Source organism: Colletotrichum godetiae (genome assembly GCF_030913485.1).
Source record: "Colletotrichum godetiae strain CBS 193.32 chromosome Unknown BDP55scaffold_11, whole genome shotgun sequence".
NCBI lineage: Eukaryota > Fungi > Ascomycota > Sordariomycetes > Glomerellales > Glomerellaceae > Colletotrichum > Colletotrichum godetiae.
The window spans coordinates 348,777-365,887 of NW_026851259.1; the positions used below are offsets into that span (position 1 = coordinate 348,777).

A 17,111-nucleotide genomic window follows, 5' to 3' on the forward strand; every position below is an offset into this window, starting at 1 on the left:
TGGCTCGCGTAGGAAAAGGCTGGCAGGGAAATACGCCAGACAAGCTAGTTAGTAAATCACCACGATCGTTGCAAAACATGGCCCTCTCGTTGAAACCTGATGATGAGATACTAGGTGCCATCTCACATGGGGTGACTTTGGTTGTTGATGTCAAAATGGCGACTGTGAATGCCTTGAGGTTGGCCGTTTGAGGTTGGACGTGTGGCACCTGCCGGGCCGTCGGAAACTGTCAAGACAACGCCAGCTGGCGACCGACAGCCACTTCAGGCAGCATACGCTCCTGTGGCTGGAGCTTTGAACCTCGAGACTTCAAAACCAGGTGAAAGACATTGAACTATTCCCATTCCACGCTACCACGCGAGTTCCGCATTTGAGCGATAAATTCCTACCGTTGCAGAATTATTGAATCATACGCGACTACAATCGATCTGGCCGGTGGGCTGCTCCTGACGTATCGGGTCTCATCCCTGCGAAGACCCAGGCCGAATCATTTGAGGCAAGGAGGGAGTTCACATTGAGGTGGCTTGACAGGGTGGTGACGAAGTGAAGGTCTCAACGCTATGCTTCACAGCAACTTTCTAAGCAAATTACATAAAAACTGAAGATGGCGATACCGTCAGGTCGCACGGCCTTCAAGAAGAAGGATGGTGTCTTGACCTTGACGCCGGATCAGCAGTCCGTCATCTGGACTCCAGCACCTGGGAATGGACCGCCTACGGTCTCCCTGGTGATTGCCAATATCTCAAGTGAGCTTCCACCCGACCAGACAGCACTATGCATGACTGACGCAGGCCACAGATTTGCAACAGACACCAGACAGCGCAGCAAAGGTCATGCTCAAGATCTTTGAGAAACCTCCAGATGCAACAGAACAGGTGCCCTACCTCTTCCACTTCACATCACCAGAAGCCAGGTCCGAGGCCAACGCCATCAAAGACCTGCTCTCGAGGCTGTTGGCCGATATACGCTCCGGCGATCCCAGTGTCCCCAAACCCTCCGGCAACTCAACCCCGAACCCGGCCAACGGCGCAAATGGTGCCAGCGGTGGCGGTGGCGGCGCCGGCGGCGGCTCGTCCATGACGTTTGCCAGCTCCGCCAACGCGAAGCCCAATAGCGCTCGCTGGTTTGACGACGCCCAGCTCAAGGGCGACATTGAGCTGCAGCAATCCCTTATGAAGAAGGACCGTACCCTACACCAGACGTACATGGACGCGCGCGCGACCAAGCCAGAGTCGATATCAGACGCGGCCTTCAACGCGCAATTCTGGTCTACGCGCACGAACCTGCTACGTGCCCACGCCATCGAGGTGAACCAGCAAAAGGGCGCGTACAACGTCCTCCCCGCGATAAAGCCGCGGCTGGAGAACGACGTGCTCAAGCTCGACATCACCGTCGAGATGGTCCAGCTCATCATGGCGCAGCACCCGCTCGTCAAGCGGCTCTACGACGAGAACGTGCCAAAAGTCCCCGAGAGCGAGTTCTGGTCCCGCTTCTTCCTCAGCAAGCTTTTCCGCACGCTCAAAGGTGACAGGATCACAGACGAGAGAAAGGAGGGCATCAAGCGCGACGCGCTCTTCGACGCCCACGACGCCAGCGAGAACACGACAATGTTCCAGCGCAAGAGCATGGCGCAGAGCGTGCCGCACATCATTGACGTCCACGGCAACGAGGAGAACCAGGGCGGCTTCCGGAGCGGGAACCAAAAGGACGTCGAGATGCGCCCGCGCAAAAACGTGCCCATTGTCAACACGCTCAACAGTCTCAGCGAGCGCATGCTCGCCAACGTGGCCCCCTCGGACCGCGACACCGGCGGCGCCGAGGCCGGCGAAGAAGACTCGACGTGGGCGGAAATCGCCCTCCGCGACCTACGCGGCGACGCAAAGGAGAACAAAATCATTCTCAACATCAAGGAGCAGAAACGCTTCTTTGCGAAAAAGGACGAGGCCAAATCCGCAAACGCCCTCGCCTTCGCCAAGCAGAACCCTTCGGACGTCCTCTTTGACATCCAGACCGACCTCGAGACCATTGAGACGGACGGCGCGGGCGGCCTCAACCTCCGCGCGGGCATCGGCATCGTCGACGACAGCGACAGCGACGACGACAAAGGAGCAGGCGGCGCCGGGCGGCGCCCGCCGCACGTCGGCTCCCGCGCCGCGAGGAAAGCCGCGGGCGACGACATCATGAAGGGCATCCGACAGCGCCGTGCGCAAAAGTACGGCGACACGACGGCGGACGAGTCGCGGCCGATGGGCTTACCCGTTGAGGTCGCGGAGCGGTGCCAGCTGACGCACGCCACGACGGTGGAGTTCCTGCACCAGTTCTGGAACGCGTTCCTGTCGGGCGACCCGGACCGCGCCAACGAGCTGCAGTACCTTGTCGAGTCGCTGCGGCGCTCGGCCGAGCGCATCCACGCCGTCGCCGACGAGGCGGAGAAGACGCGCGACGAGATTATCCGGGCCAAGAAGAAGGAGATTATGGATCACTACAAGGCGACGGGGAAGAAGATTCGCGGGTGGCGGCCCGAGCACGAGAAGGGGGGCAGGAAGGCCGTGTTGGCAATTATGCAGCCGACGCTGGAGGCGTTGAAGAGGGCGCAGGGAGATTACTCGCGGGCTCTTGCCGCTGAGGGGGTTCAGCTTTCTACTGAGGCTTGAAGTGTTGCTCGTGGGGTGAGATGGCAGGGACATGCTGAGGTACTACATCTGAGCTTATGGCGGCGAGTAGGGTTCGATTGTATAAGAAATATCAAAATGCGAAACCATCAGGAGCTTAATTCAGGAATAAGCAAACCACAACAATCCGTACGCGCTTCTTACCAAATGTTCTGTACGCATGCGAGTGTTGTCGAGTCACACTTCCATCCCATCACATGAATCACCCAAGAAGGGGCACCTCATTCCCTTTTTTTCAAAACCCCCATCTCATGAGGATAGTATAGTAATTCATAGCCCATCTATCTTTCGCTGTTCCCTTCCTTTTGTTTCAGCAAGTCTTTGAGATGCTATCTAACTACCTTGATGTTAGATGGTGTGCATGTCTCCTCTCCAGTGATAATACAGAATCCACCACTCACTTCCTTGCCCTCCCCTTTCTATAGCCCCCGAACCCACGATGGGATATCCTCAAAGGGACAACCTTTTCCATTGCGCAACAAAATCGTACAAATTCGGCCAAAAGACCACCCTCTCTCTGGTCCGAGTAGGAGGGGGTTTGCTTCAGCGGCTAGAATGACATTACAAAGAAAAAAAGAGAGAAAAAAAAAAGACACGAAGAAAAAAAATTGAAACCTTGATCCAGGCGGCAAGGCGTATTTCAAGCAACAGCCTGCCGCACCCTAGCCTCTTCAGCATCCGTCGAAGTCGGCAACACACCGAACCCCATACCCTTCCTCTTCTGGCTATTCTTCGCCCTTACGTCGCCGTACTTTTCGTCAAACCGCCGGATGCTCTTCAAACTATCCATGTCCTCGCTGACGCTGGCGGCAATCATCTTGAGCGCCTTGTCAAAGTGGTGCTTCGCGAGCGTCCGCTTGGGCGGGAACACGTAGGGTTCGGGGCCGGCGTGTCGCGCCGCCTCCTCGCTCTCCTCCTGGACGGCCGTCATGGCGGCCGCGACGCAGAGATTCTTGAGGTCGGAGCCGGAATAGAGCACCGTCCTGCGCGCGACGTCGTCGACGTCAACCGAGGTGTCGAGCGTCTCGCCCTTCAAAAGGATGCGGAGAATGGAGGCGCGGTCCGTTTTCAGCGGCAGGTCGACGAGGATCTTGCGCGGCAGACGGCGGAGCACGGCGTCGTCCAGGTCAAAGGGCCGGTTGGTGGCGACCATGATGAAGGCCTTGGTGTCGCTCATGCCGTCCCACTCGCGCAGGAACTGGTTAATAGTCTCGCGGTGCGCGGCGCGGTTGCGCTGGCCGCGGGCGGCGAGGAGGGCGTCGGCCTCGTCGATGAAGATGACGAGCGGGCTCAGCTTCTTGGCGAGGGAGAAGAGGGCGCGCACGTTCTTCTCGCTCTGGCCGACGTACATGTCGTTGATGCTGGCGCCGCTGACCTCGAGCATGTTGGCGCCGGATTCCTTGGCGACGGCCTTGGCGAGTAGCGTCTTGCCGGTGCCGGGCGGGCCGTAGAGGAGGCAGCCTGGTATCCTGTCGGTGGCGAGGACACCGTAGGTGAAGGCTTCGGGTCGGACGAGCGAGAGCGACGTCAGGAGCTTGAGGTTGTTCTTGGTCTCCGGGTCGGCGTGGACATCGTTGAACGTCGTCTTGATCTCGCTGCTGTTGACGAGACCACTGAGAAGCTTCTTCTCGTAGTCGTTGTAATTGCCAGACACGCGGAGGCGTTCTGGTTCGGGCTTCTGCATATCGGCAGACGTGCTCCCGCCGCCGGAGGAGGGTTTGGAGCGCGTCGGCCGATCCTGGGTGCGGTGCAGTTGCGCGGTGCTGTAGCTGCTGGACTCGACGACGTCGAAGAGGACCCTCCATGATTGGTCGGGGCTGACGGTGCCCTCACAGGCGTAGAAGAGGCGGGTAATGTGGTATACGTCGGAAAGGGGGAGGATGGAGGTTGCCAGGACGCGGGGGATAAGCGAAACCTCCATATAAGAGCCGTGCGCGTCATCCAAGAGGAACTGCGGCGGTGAGGACTTTGACACGCCGACGATGCGTAGTTTGCTTGTGTCTCGCGTTTGGCCGGAAATGCTCTTCAACATGTGCTGGATATTTCGCAGGTTCTCTTGCAAGTAGTCGTTGGCCTCATAAATCTTCTTGGTGTTGGCAGCGTCGGTGATCCGCTGGAAGTTTAGGGGCAAGGGGATCAGACACTCCTCTGCCGCAATTTCCTTGAGCGTCGATGCGTATTGCTCTGAAGGGTTCTCGTTGGATGAGGTGCCCACGAGGGTCACTCTCTTGCCGGCACGCCACATGGTGTCTACGATGGTCCTTAGTCTACCGATAAGCAGCGCACCCTCGAGCGTCATGTTGAGCTCGACAAAGTCGTCCACGTGGATAATCAGGTTGCGATCCGGCTGCGATGTCATCTTTGTGGCCGAGTTAGCAATCTCCTCGAGAACGGCGTTGATCTTCAGGTTTTCCCAACGATCGACAGAAGGGAGGATATAGTCCTTGGGGCCTTCTTTGATCTTCTGCAGTTCGTTATCCATAGGGTTGCCGTAGCCGCCATCCACCCCATGATCCCGAAGGTTGACCCAAGCCGCTTCGATCTCGCCAGAGAGGTCCTCGTCGTTAGGCTTGGACGGCTCCTCGCTCTTGACGAGACGTCCGTTCATCTCAGCAGATCGGTATCCCAGCATAGAGATGGAGCCCCGCGAGTAGGCACAGTCCTGTCCGATGTAGTCGCCGACGAGCATCGCTAGCTCCTGTGCATCGAGGTGAATCAGATCGGCCTCCGCGCATGATGCAACGTGCTTCATAAGCTTCTTGGTATGGCTTCGACCGGTGTAGTTCGGAATGTTGACAACAGTAAGGGGTCTCTTGAGCTCCCTGCCTGCCGCGCTTGCGTCCGGCTGCAAGGAAAGCTCCGCACACACAGCCGTGACAACTTCACCGCGGATTCTAGGATCAAATAACCTCAGTCCGTCACGTCTCAGCTTCGGCCGTCCCTCCTCGATGTATTGCTCAACAAGCGACTGCAGCACGCTGTCTGGGTCTTGTGTTGGGTCGGCATCCGTCGTGGCTCTGGTGTGTTGCGACAACAGGTTCGAGAGGACGAACTTGTTGGAGTATCGAAGCATGTCTGCGAATTCCGTGGTCGGCAGCGGCTCGCGGGAGCTCTGCAGGTTATTCGAAGATCGCATCTCGTCAATGGAGAGACTCAGCCACTGCGATGCCTCAGCGAGGAGGCGGCTCCGCCTCTCAATGGCTTCGAGATTGCCTCGGCGCAGCGCATCTTGCAGCTTCGCTTCGCTCCAAGATGCATGGCTAAACACGAGATCCAAATCTTTCCAGAGCAGGTCGTGCCAGCGGGCGCCCATGTAGCGATGGTGCCAAAGGTCATTCGTGAGGGTGTTGATTCGGTTCTCGGGGTCGTACAGCGACACGCTGGTATCGAGGAAGCTCTGCGGCAGCTTCACGGGTGGAAGCTCGTCCGCGGCCCGCGGCCGCGAAAGGCGCGCTCTCGCAGAAGCGAACGCGCCGCCCCTCGACCTCCGAAAAGCTGACTCCGCCGTGGCCGACTCTGTCTTGCTCACGTTGCCATCCTTGCTCCTACTGCCATCCTCTTGCTCGCCGGCGGGTTTGTCTGGTGGTTTGCCGTCGTCTGCGCCGCCTTCGGACGGGCTCTTCCGCAACCTAAAGGACGGGTGGAAGTGTCGACACTGGCTGCGATGAGCGATCGAAAGCGCTAGCCTTGATGATAGAGAGACTCGTGAGGCGGATGCAAGGGCCCGAGGCCCTATTGCATACATTCGGAAGGACAAGAAGCAAAATGCCAGCAATTGGCGGTGTCGTTGCGTGGCAAAAGAGACCTTGTTTGCTTTCGAGCTGTTGAAGCCGGCTCCGTGCTTAGTGAGAACGGCGGAATCTCGGCAGAGTCTTCACCGACGCTCACCGAGCAACCCGCACCGAATCAGATCGCAATGAAATCATTCAAGATGGATCCTTGACCCAGCAATAGATGACTCAGCATAGGCACTTCATGGAATGAAAGACACAGTCAAGAAGATTTTCTTTAATCGCTGGTAAACAGCTTGTGATTATGGATATCATGCATTTCGTTCCAGCGGTAAGGTTTGGATGCTGCTCTATGACAGATACTCTTTTCAGAAAAAGATGTCCTCCCCAAAATCTACCTCCTCAGTATCAGCTGGCGATTCCTTCACCCTCGCCCACCACTCATGCCAGTTCCGCATTTGATCGAGCAGGCTCATTGTCAATTCTTGCATGTCCCAGTTAGGCCGTAAGGAACCAATCCCAGACTGCGTTGAAGGTGTCCCACGGTTGTGTGCTGATACCGTCAACAACGGTCCTGTCGTGACCCAATTCCTAGTGATGTCGTTGCCAATATGCTCTGACCAGGTCAGAACAGTGGTATCCTGGATCGTAAAGACCTCATTGTGAGTTCTAAGTCGGCGGAACAGCCCCGACGCTGCTATGAACGGGGTTTCTTGGTTCTCAAGATACTCTTGAGCCCCTTCGGCAAGCAGGCTGAACCAATGCAACATGGCCATGACATTGTCCCAGCCTCGAGGTTCTGTAGCCATGAATGAGAACGCTTCGAGAGAAGGTTGGAAAGCGTTGAGGAGCCAAGTGATTCGTCTGAGCACATGGACATGCTCAGGACTAAGCATGCTCCTCCCTAGGGCGGATGCCCAAGCCAGTGTGGTTGTGACCAAGGCAGTAATGCACGCAAGATTGTCTTTGCTGATTTGGCGAGCCACAGGCGGCAATTTTATTGCCAGTCCAAGCGCATCGCATAGAACGTCAAGCATTGCGTAGGCCTCGACGTGGGATACAGTGGCATATAACACTGCGGGAAGCATCTTGCCGAGAACGAACGACATGATGGCATCATTCTCCAAGGCCCCTTTCAGCAGGATGACTTCATAAGGCAGTCGACCACGCTGAAGAGCCCCCTTGAAGTTGTTGAGCAAGAAGTGGAATAGTGTACTAGGGACTCTGGGGTCGCCTTCTGCAAGCTTGAATCCGTATGACTGAAGCAACGCTGCCTGTAGCTGCGGGTCCTGCATGGGCGGCGAATACTCCTTGCTCACTTCCAAGAAGAACTTCTGTACAGGGCAGATGTCTGGCCCATGAGCCTTGATGAGGGAGATGATGTTGCGGACGAACTTGACATAGCCCGGATGCTCTGATACGTCTGCGGCCATGATCTGAACATCAGCCCGCATCTGGTTCATGACAGCATTGAGAACTCTCTCGAACTCTGACCGCATGTTCCTCTTGGAGGCAGCGTCGGCTGTATGTAGAGATTTCCGCATCCAAGATACCGCGTCTGAAAATGTTCAGTCATTTATGTCACGTAATCAACCTGCGCAAGTACTCACATTCGAAAAAGTCACGATTGGCCGAGTAGCCTGGGTTGACGGTGAGACCTGCTTTGTCTGGAATGAAAGGATAGCCCTGTCGTTGGAGCTGCTGTCCAAATTGGTTCTCGAATCTCAGGCAGTGACTCGGCTGTACGATGATCATGAGCCACAATAGCAAAAGGCTTGCTCCAATATCCTGCCTCATGTTAGCCACGTTCATGTATCATGCACCATTGGCATTCTTTACCTCCAAGTTGATGGTTGCTCCCTTCTGCGCAACAACGGAAAGGAAGAGTGGAAGGTATTGGCGTTGTTCCCAGTCAAGTTTGTTCGGCGCTTTCCCGAATAGCCCATATTTGGTGGTTTTGAAGACCTGCGAGAGTGCCTAGGAATGGTAAGCAATCGGTCGACTCTTTGAATTAACCCAGACCAACTCACCATCATTCCGCAGCGGACGAAAAGACCAATCATCATGCCAGAGACCACGACAGATTGCTCAATACAGGATGTTGACACACTTGAAGTGCCAGGTCTATCACGCGATTGATTTGACAAGAGGCAGCGTGCTGCTGAAAGGAACGCAGCCGCCAATTCGCGGTCCAGCATCTAGGAGGAAGTTAGACACGTACACGATGCAAGAAAATGAGCATTACTTACTAGAATAGCATCCTCAGATTCCAATGTCCGAGAGGCCATACTGTCTTGGCTGTCATCGGCCTCATTGAAGACCGACTCGATTCGACCAACAAGACGTTCAAGGGTGGTCAAAGAGGCTTGGAGAAGCGTGGTCGGGAAGTCTGCTGGCAAAGCAGAGAAATGCTGGAAGACTTGCTGTAGTTGATCTGCGGATGATGTTAGTTGAAGGATGCCAAACGTCTGGCAGGTTATCTCACAAGGGCTAGAGGCAAGCCTTGCCAGCTCCAAGCTACTTGCATATTGCACAACCCCCATTGAGGACTTGACTGAGAAGAGCATGATCTCCATGGTAGCAGCTTTGTTCGTAGCCATAATAGAGTTCATCAGGTCTTCGCTGACATTGTTGCTGTCATCCTTGGACAGTGCCAAAAATTGCTGTTGAATATCTGCTGCGACAGAATTGTACTGATCCAACAGCTGCTTGAACACGTTGGCCTGCCAGCTAGCCAACGGGTTGAATGAAGCGGCGGACTCCTCATGCACAACGAACCTTGCTAGTTGATTCCAGGCCCGCAGATTAATAAGGCAGGCTTCCTTGTGAGAGCTGGCAGGAATCACCAGCTTCTCCAGGTTGTGGATGCCGGGACGAAGATCGGGTGGCGCTGCCCAGAACAGAGTGCAGAGAAGATCATGGTGGTTCCTGAGAGCGGCCAGGTCATGCTGGTGGACGTTTTGTTCTTTGGAATATTGACGGTCGTGGTTTGGCAGTGTGCGAGCAACCAAGTTCCGAATGTCGTTGACTGCCTCTCTTTGTCTCATCCTCTTGATGGCTAGTGCCACGAGTTTGAGGAATATGTGAAAACATCTATCCTCAGGTTCAACATGAAGAGATGGGTCAAGATGAAGGCTGTCTAAGAACCGGGCTGAGCGGAATGCTTCTTCATTGCGCAGGTGAGATAAGTTCTGCGAGCCAAAGAAGTCGAAGATGGTACCAATGATACCGCTGCTTTTCTGCCAACCCCATTGATCGACCAGATAGTGACATCGGGACACTAGTGCCCGGCAATAATCGTTGAAGCTGGGTGACTGGCGAGGATTGTCGCGGTATAGTTGGAAGACGCGTTTGAGGACTTGCTGGGGCAAATTCCATCCTTCCAGGGGAACTTGATGCCTTCTATCGGAAACGACTACACCATTCCCGTCAAATTCGCACAACGGTAAGAGCGTAAACATCTTCTTCCAGAGATTCTCGAACTCTTGGGAATCCATGCCACGAATGACGCTTGGTTGTATCATGCATGAATACGTGACGTCCCAGAATGTCATCCTAGGAATCCGAAGATATTCTAGGACCTTCATGAGAAGCACCCAAGACTGTGCTACGACCTTGTCACAGCGGATGCCACGCTCGCGGTATCTTAAGGTCTGAAGGTCATCGTAGAGATGTGTAACGTCATCCAGGCCAATATCGAGTAGCAATCGGACCAGTGTTTCTGCAGTCTTTCCAAGGAGCGCCTCCATAGCAAAGCTCTCTGTCATCAGCGTCGCGCTTTTTTGGCAGAGGCGGACTGCATAGGAGACGACAAGAAGTATATTCGACAACACCTCAGCCAGTTCTCGACGTTTTGGCAAGTCAGTGACATTTCCAGAATCGAAGCGTGTCAAGAAAGACCTGAATACGTCAGAGACCCGAGTGATGAAGGAGCCAGCATCGGCATCATTGGTGAAGCTCATAGCTTTTTGGACATAGTCCAAAACAAATCTTGCCGCTCCTTTAGCATCAATTGTGACTTCCGCAGACAGTGATGGCTTGAGAATTTGATCGAGGATTCCGTCCATCACGATGCCGAATTCGGAAGAGACTTGTTCGGTCCACAAGTCCCATCGAAGGACCATTTCACCGAGGCTGAAAGAAATTCGGGGCCGGTAATTCCAAACCTTCGCGGGTAACTGGTCATATACCACTGAGCTGACACGACCGCTGCCGATGAGTGTTGTCTCGTGGAAGAAGACCCCGCGATCCAGGGGGAAGATGTCAAAGTGCTGTGTGTAGTGTGTGCCGAAAGGACCGAGACCAAGAAGCTGGTTATCGTTGAACAAGGCTTTAGGCGTTTCCACAGGAGTCATCAACTCTACAGTAGGTAAGGGATCGTCTGCATGACGGAAATGGGCTGCGGTGACATCGATCTGGATTGGCTGTGCAGGCTTTCTCGGACGCTTCAATACGGGTTTCCTGACTGCTGCAGGCTCAGGAGAGCGTCTAGTAGCAAGGCTGTGCCCTGATACTACTGACGATGTATCGTCCAGGAAGGAATCCAAATGGGCACTCCTCGACGATAGTGACTGCGAGTGATTTCGCTTGAACAGGGCATCGAGAGCCCGCTTCTTTGCTTGGAAACCGATTCTACCCGGTTGCTGGGTTAAATCCGTTTCAAGCTGAGCCGGTCTGTTGGTGGTATCTTGCGTGTGCTGACTTGTGATCGAGTTGCTTCTCGACATCAGCCTTGCCCGAGAGCGCGCCTCCGGTAAAGGCGCCAAAGGCGTTGAGCCCTCGCGGCGAAGTTCATCAGGCTGTGTGGCGCTGCGGGCCTTCGGAGAGGATACAGCACCGCGAGAGAAGACATTGGATGGTAGTTGAGTAAGTGGACGCCTTTCACTTGACCCTGTGGGCATAGGCTTCTTCGTCTGCAATCCAGGTCGAGGTCGAATCTTGCCTCCTTTCCACTCTTGGAGCACTCTGCCGGCATCTACATTGTCCTTCCGCGTAGCCAGTCGTATGCTCTTGTTTGTAGGACTGGATCGTCCCATGTGCCGTTTGCTCTGAGCCGCTCGAGCCGCGATCTTCAGAAACTTCGGCGCATCTGGTTCGATGACATCCAGAATGCTCAACCTTGGAGGGGGTTTGGCTCGGGCCACAGTTCGAGTATTGCTTGGAGCAGATTTGCGACTTTTGGAGAAAGGATCAAGGTAGGCAGCTCCAGAAGATCTGTTTGCACTTTTCGGTGGTCGCCCACGCTTTTTGGGTTGGGCACCGGATGGACGGTCGTTCTTTTTCTGCCTTTTGGCGGGTTGTTGAAAGTCTTTTAAAGTCAATTGACGTTTTCTGTTTGGAAGCATATGGTCAACCTGATCTTCTTCAACGACGGAGCCACCATCATCGTCACTTATTTCCATGACCTCAGATCTCTCGAAAGGCAACACCGTCTGAGTGTCGTGAGAAGGACGTGTAGGCGTCGGCGCAGTGGTCATATCGTCGTCCGAATCATCGAAGAGAAACGCCGCTGCCGTAGATGATGCCGAGCGGCCAATGCGTCGAACAGCTACGCCTCGTCTTGGAATCTTCTCAGGGGAGTCATCGGGGCGTTGATATTGAGTAGGCTTGGGACGGTTTGCCTGTTGGTCGAGTCTCAGCCAGGATGCAGGGAGTACACCACGCATTCTTTTTGCAATCGCCGCGCCGGCCTCCTCGCCACCACCATTCCTACCCTCTGACTGCTCTCCTGAACTGCTCTGCGCATCAACATCTCCTAATTCATTTTCTTCTCCCACGTCGGAAGTGTCTGCCATGGTCAGGTCGAATACTGACGGCTCCGGCTCGACAGAAAGATGGCGCTCGAATATGGCAGGAGATAAGATGTTGCTGTCCATGATGGGTAGGTCATTGTCCTCGAAGAATGTCGTTTTAGTATTGCTCTCTGTAGATAATGATATAGGATTAACTCTTCGGTTGACCACCGTACTTTGTATTCCAGGCGACGAAGACGGCGAAGAAAGCATGCCGTAGATCTCATCATACTGCTGAAACTGCGGACGCGACGGCGAAAGCGTATATGGGGCTGCCGCCTGCGTCACTACAGGCTTGGCCACGGCGCCTTTTCCACGTTTTCGCTTTTTGGCAGATCGATTTGCCAGCAAGTCGCGGTGAATTTCGTCAAGGGAGGGCAGGTCATCAACATCAGAGAAGCTGGTATTATCCGTATCCCCTTGACTTGGTTGGCTACTCGGTCCGCCACGGTGCTTGGGAGATGATGTTCGGAGGGGCGAAGCGGAGAGAGACGACATGGGCTGACTGGAACTCGGAGGGACGTCCTGGCCGTTGAATTGGCTCTCGTCTGTGGTCCCGTTAGGCACATCAGCCGTGGTTCCCTGGCTGTTGTCCTCGAAATCCTTCTCTTGGGAATCTTCTTCCGGCCGTTGTCGTCTCGGAGCTGGTTCTGCAGGCATTCTGATGGGACGAATGCCATGCGATTTGAGAGCCTTGCTATATTGGGCATTCTCAATGAGATATGGGTGTTCCTGAATGGGTTTCCTTGGTCTGAACGAGCGCTCATACCGCACAGCGACTTGTCGAGCAACCTGCTCGTCCCTGTTCGAGCTTTCCAACCGCTGAATAGCCGCCGGCCTCGGCTGCTTCCTCGACTGGGTCGGCGCCGGAGAAGCTACAGGAGAAGCCACGTGAGACGGCGCTGAGAAGGCGAACATGGGTCTCGGGGGCGAAGTGTTGCCAGGGTTGGACTGCTCGACTGGAGCTGCCACCTCTGCCTCTGGGCTCGAACTTGCAAAGAGCTGGGCAACCAATCGTCTCTGCCGAATCTGTTGGCTAAGTTGTGAAGAAGCCACCGGAGGCCTGTTGGGAGGCGTAAGGCTTTCGGCATCGTTCTCGACGGGAAACTTGGGTTCAGGAGCAGTGATTCTAACATAGCTCGTCGAAACAGTATCATCACCAGCCAAGGGATCGGGGGAGTCGTCGCGGTCGTTGGGAAGGTACGCAGTCCTCGTTTTTGTCGTAGGTGCAACTACTTGGGGCTCTAGTTCGTCAAAGTCCAAGTTGAAGGGGTCGTCCAGCTCGTCCATATCCGGCACCGAAGAGAGCGGCGAGGAGGGCGGCTCAGCGTCGAGAGGCTTGGACACATCATGGCAGCGGCTTGATGCTACACGGTTTGTAGTCGCGTCTGCTGGCGTATCTTGTGACGATTCGGGGACATCCCATACGCTTTCTCGAGCTTCCTTCGTTTGTAAAGTATCGGCAGTGCGTGTCGAAGGTAGTTCGGGGTTCGGTAGCGACTCAAGATCCTGGCTATCGAAGTCGAGTTCGTCGTCCGAGTCTGGGACCTCGCCCAGTTCTTTCCAGTTTGCCATGACATAAAGCGTTCATCATAAAGAAGTACACATCGTAAAGTATGAACCGGTAAAGGGATTGTGAAAGAGGTTGGGTGGCCAAAATTTCGGCTCGTCGTACGCAGGCGCTGTGCAAATAATTGACGGGAGCTGACCCGAATGTTGAAGCAGCGGGACGCGTTCAGGCGGTCGCTGAGCGCGTCTGGTGGGGTACACGCTGTCGCACGCGGTGGCACGGGGGCGGGAAACCACTTTAGTCGATTGAGTGTGCGCACAGGCCCCGGTACCGAATTCTGGGCGACCAACCGCGACCTCTGGGTTCGCGCTACCTGAGCTATCCCAGGCGTGTCGACGATTACATCACAACCGCCACCTACTGCCAACTGCAAGCTTAGCTGTTTACCGCCCTTGGCATAATATTCGTGCCCAAAGGATTCTTCCCATAATTCGACTATTCCAAGTCAGCCACGACCTTCAATATGAGCTTCAGAAACGTTATACCCATCGTTGTAGCTGTGGTAGCAGGCATCTCCATCAGTACGCCACCCCCCAACCACTTGATCTAGAGAAAAGACTTTGGCTGGACTCAACAGTCGCTAACTGTACCAGCTAATTACACATTAAAGCCTGAGCTCGAAAGGCAGGCAAAACTGCGTGAACAAAAGCAGTTCCAATTACCCAAGCCCGTCTCGTCAAGCGAACCGAACACCTCCAAATCACAGCCCTCGAACCAAACAACACCTCAAGCCGGCACGAGTCCAGAGAATTCAAGACCGAATTCTTGAAGGTCTGAACAGAACTGAATTCAAAATTCAATTCGTCACAGCCATCAGGCTGCTATAAGCCAAGGTAGCTTGCCCTCTGGCAACCACCTTAGGAACGTCCAGTTCTACCTAAAGACATATCATACGCCTCGGAGACCGTGATAGATTCCCCCTAAAGAGGAACTCATGAAGAGGAAATAGTTCAAGGCAAGCAAACTTGTTTGCAAAAGTCAGCTTGCCGACAACTTTCTCAGCTGGTCTCCAAGCCTCAGAGAGCTTTACTCGAAACAATACGCCCGGAATGATTGGGTGGCTGTATGATATTTGATAGCATATAACAACATGCTATGTCTCTTCAATTTAATGGTACAATATCAAGAGCTCAACATCGGACGGCACTCCATAAGGAGAGAGTGCGCGACCACATATACATAGAATCCGCTCATTGGCCGAATGATTTGGGTTGCACAAAGACTGGCTGAAAGTCACCGACTTCGGCCGAGATGCGCCGTGATGTCAAAATCAAGTACATACCGAACGGTTCGTATGCAGCAACCAACTGAGCCGACAAACAAGTGAAACACAGATCCGAGAGCTTCCAAAGGATACTCAAGTAACTGAGCAATCCCCGAGACGCATTAAAACCTTTGAACAAAGACCATAGGATGAAGCAATTGAGATCCCGGTCAAACGGCGGTATTCGGAATGAGCCGACAACCGAGCCCTGCAATGGAAGCTGCGCTGCTGCGGCTGCTTCTGCTGCTGCTGCTGCTGCTGCTGCTGCACTGGGATGCAAGCCTGCCAGTGACAGCAGCAGACATACACTGAAAGCTACCCGTAAAGCTCCCCGTCAGCCCAGACACCGAGGTGAAGGAACCGGCAACACCCCCCCATGGCCCGCCCCCCCTTGTGCCCAGCACTCAATTCCATTGGAAGGATGGCACCCGCACAGGCCATAATCTTATCACGTGACCCCTCAACCACCCAGTCGCAGCCGGCGTATTGCAATCGAAATTCCAATCATACGATTGCCCGGAACTTCTAGGTAGAGACCAAAAAAACCCTCTTCTTCCTCTTCGACGTCCATTCACGAATCTCCACCCGCGAACGTCCACGACTCAATCGCTCAATTGAGCCCTCCTCGACCGCGACCCTCCCTTCCAGCGATTTTTCGATTTTCCGACGACACATAACGCCGACACAATGTTGCGCCCGACCGTTTCCCTGGCCCGTACCGGCCTGCGCGCCCACTCCGCCGTCATCCGCCGCGCCGCTTCCACCCACGCCATCTCCAACCCTACGCTCGCCAACATCGAGAAGAGATGGGAAGGCATGCCCCTCCAGGAGCAGGCCGAGCTCTGGATGGCCCTGAGAGACCGCATGAAGGGCCCCTGGGCTGAGCTCACCCTTCAGGAGAAGAAGGCCGGTGCGTGACTATTTCCTTCGTTATATCGTTCGTCGTTGAGAGGGAAAACGTGGTTCGATGTACGCCGAAAGAGGGATAGAGAGAGATCGAGGGACGGATAAGAAAGCCATTGAGGGAAGCCCCTCAATTGAAAACATCAATTGCGCGAGAGAGGAGAGTGGCAGCTATATATGCCCATCCGATGCTTCTCTCTCAATTGGCTTTTCTTGGATGCCCGAATTCCCCCCCAGACCAACCTCACATCCCTCCCCCATCCCTGTGCATATGCATTGCGTCACATCAAGAAACCTCCAAAACTAACGCAAATTCTCTCAATCACAACAGCCTACTGGATCGCCTTCGGCCCTCACGGTCCCCGCTCCGGCTCCCCTGCCGGCGAGACCGGCCGCGTCTTCTGGGGCGTCATGGCCGCCGTCGCCGCCAGCTTGGCCATCTTCTCCACCGTCCGCATGTTCGCCGGCCCTGCTCCCGACACCATGACCAAGGAGTACCAGGAGGCTTCCAACGAGTTCCTCAAGGTATGTTACACCAGTATTCACCCTCACACCGTGTCCTCGACTGCGGGACACGTCGACGTCGAAAACTGTAGAGAGACCAGAAGGCTAACCACTCTTCCTCAACGTACAGAAACAAAATTCCGACCCCCTCACTGGTCTCTCTTCCGAGGGCTACTCCGGCAAGGGCATGGTCCAGTCTCCTCCCAAGGCTTAAATCCGATCGATATCCCTTACCCCTTCCCTATCTCGTCTCTTAGAATCACACAAATCACAAATTCGACCATGGCAGTTGTGCCCATGTATTAAATGACTACTAGTAGAAAAGCTGGCTGGCATGGGCTGAGGGGGGCTTTGCGACGTGACTCGAGAGGACAACCAATCTGCTTGGTGTAAATACTGTACTAAAAGAGCTGAATTCCAAGCAAATTTCCATTTGTTTCTTTAAACGAATCTAGTTTGATGCCGTGTTGTGTCACTGGATATGCTAATTCATATTGACCTTGCGAACCTTCGGCTTTGTGCAATATGTCACTCAATATTCTACCGCTGTATAGATAGTTATAAAAGTTCACAGGCTGCCAAGTAGAGTAGTGTATCGTTGATTGCGATCAAAGGCAGAACCATTGTGGTGATAGGTATTGAAAGGACAGGTGATAAATCTATTGGTTTTGGTTT

General features: G+C 54.5%; 4 protein-coding genes across 4 annotated transcripts; 2 read left to right on the plus strand and 2 right to left on the minus strand.

Annotated features, from left to right (window-relative positions):
* Positions 1-604: 604 nt before the first annotated feature.
* Positions 605-2,654, plus strand: BDP55DRAFT_547610 (TFIIH p62 subunit domain-containing protein; the record flags this gene model as incomplete). Its single annotated transcript, XM_060568756.1, has 2 exons — positions 605-746; positions 799-2,654. The coding sequence occupies 2 exons, from the start codon at positions 605-607 to the stop codon at positions 2,652-2,654; spliced, it is 1,998 nt and encodes a 665-aa protein (XP_060432204.1).
* A 658-nt stretch (positions 2,655-3,312) lies between these two features.
* BDP55DRAFT_702571 (ATPase) lies at positions 3,313-6,638 on the minus strand (the record flags this gene model as incomplete). Its single annotated transcript, XM_060577943.1, has 2 exons — positions 3,313-6,404; positions 6,617-6,638. 2 exons carry the CDS (start codon positions 6,636-6,638, stop codon positions 3,313-3,315), a joined length of 3,114 nt encoding a protein of 1,037 aa, XP_060432205.1.
* A 55-nt stretch (positions 6,639-6,693) lies between these two features.
* On the minus strand, positions 6,694-13,944 carry BDP55DRAFT_656165 (Mus7/MMS22 family protein). The gene is made up of 6 exons (XM_060574362.1): positions 8,889-13,944; positions 8,653-8,837; positions 8,434-8,601; positions 8,243-8,380; positions 8,014-8,191; positions 6,694-7,961 (listed from the first exon to the last, which is right to left on the minus strand). The coding sequence occupies exons 1-6, from the start codon at positions 13,768-13,770 to the stop codon at positions 6,772-6,774; spliced, it is 6,741 nt and encodes a 2,246-aa protein (XP_060432206.1). The 5' UTR covers positions 13,771-13,944; the 3' UTR covers positions 6,694-6,771.
* A 1,321-nt stretch (positions 13,945-15,265) lies between these two features.
* Positions 15,266-17,016, plus strand: BDP55DRAFT_578078 (cytochrome c oxidase polypeptide 5). Its single transcript, XM_060570795.1, has 3 exons — positions 15,266-15,939; positions 16,264-16,457; positions 16,567-17,016. Exons 1-3 carry the CDS (start codon positions 15,717-15,719, stop codon positions 16,648-16,650), a joined length of 501 nt encoding a protein of 166 aa, XP_060432207.1. The 5' UTR covers positions 15,266-15,716; the 3' UTR covers positions 16,651-17,016.
* The last annotated feature ends 95 nt before the right edge of the window (positions 17,017-17,111 follow it).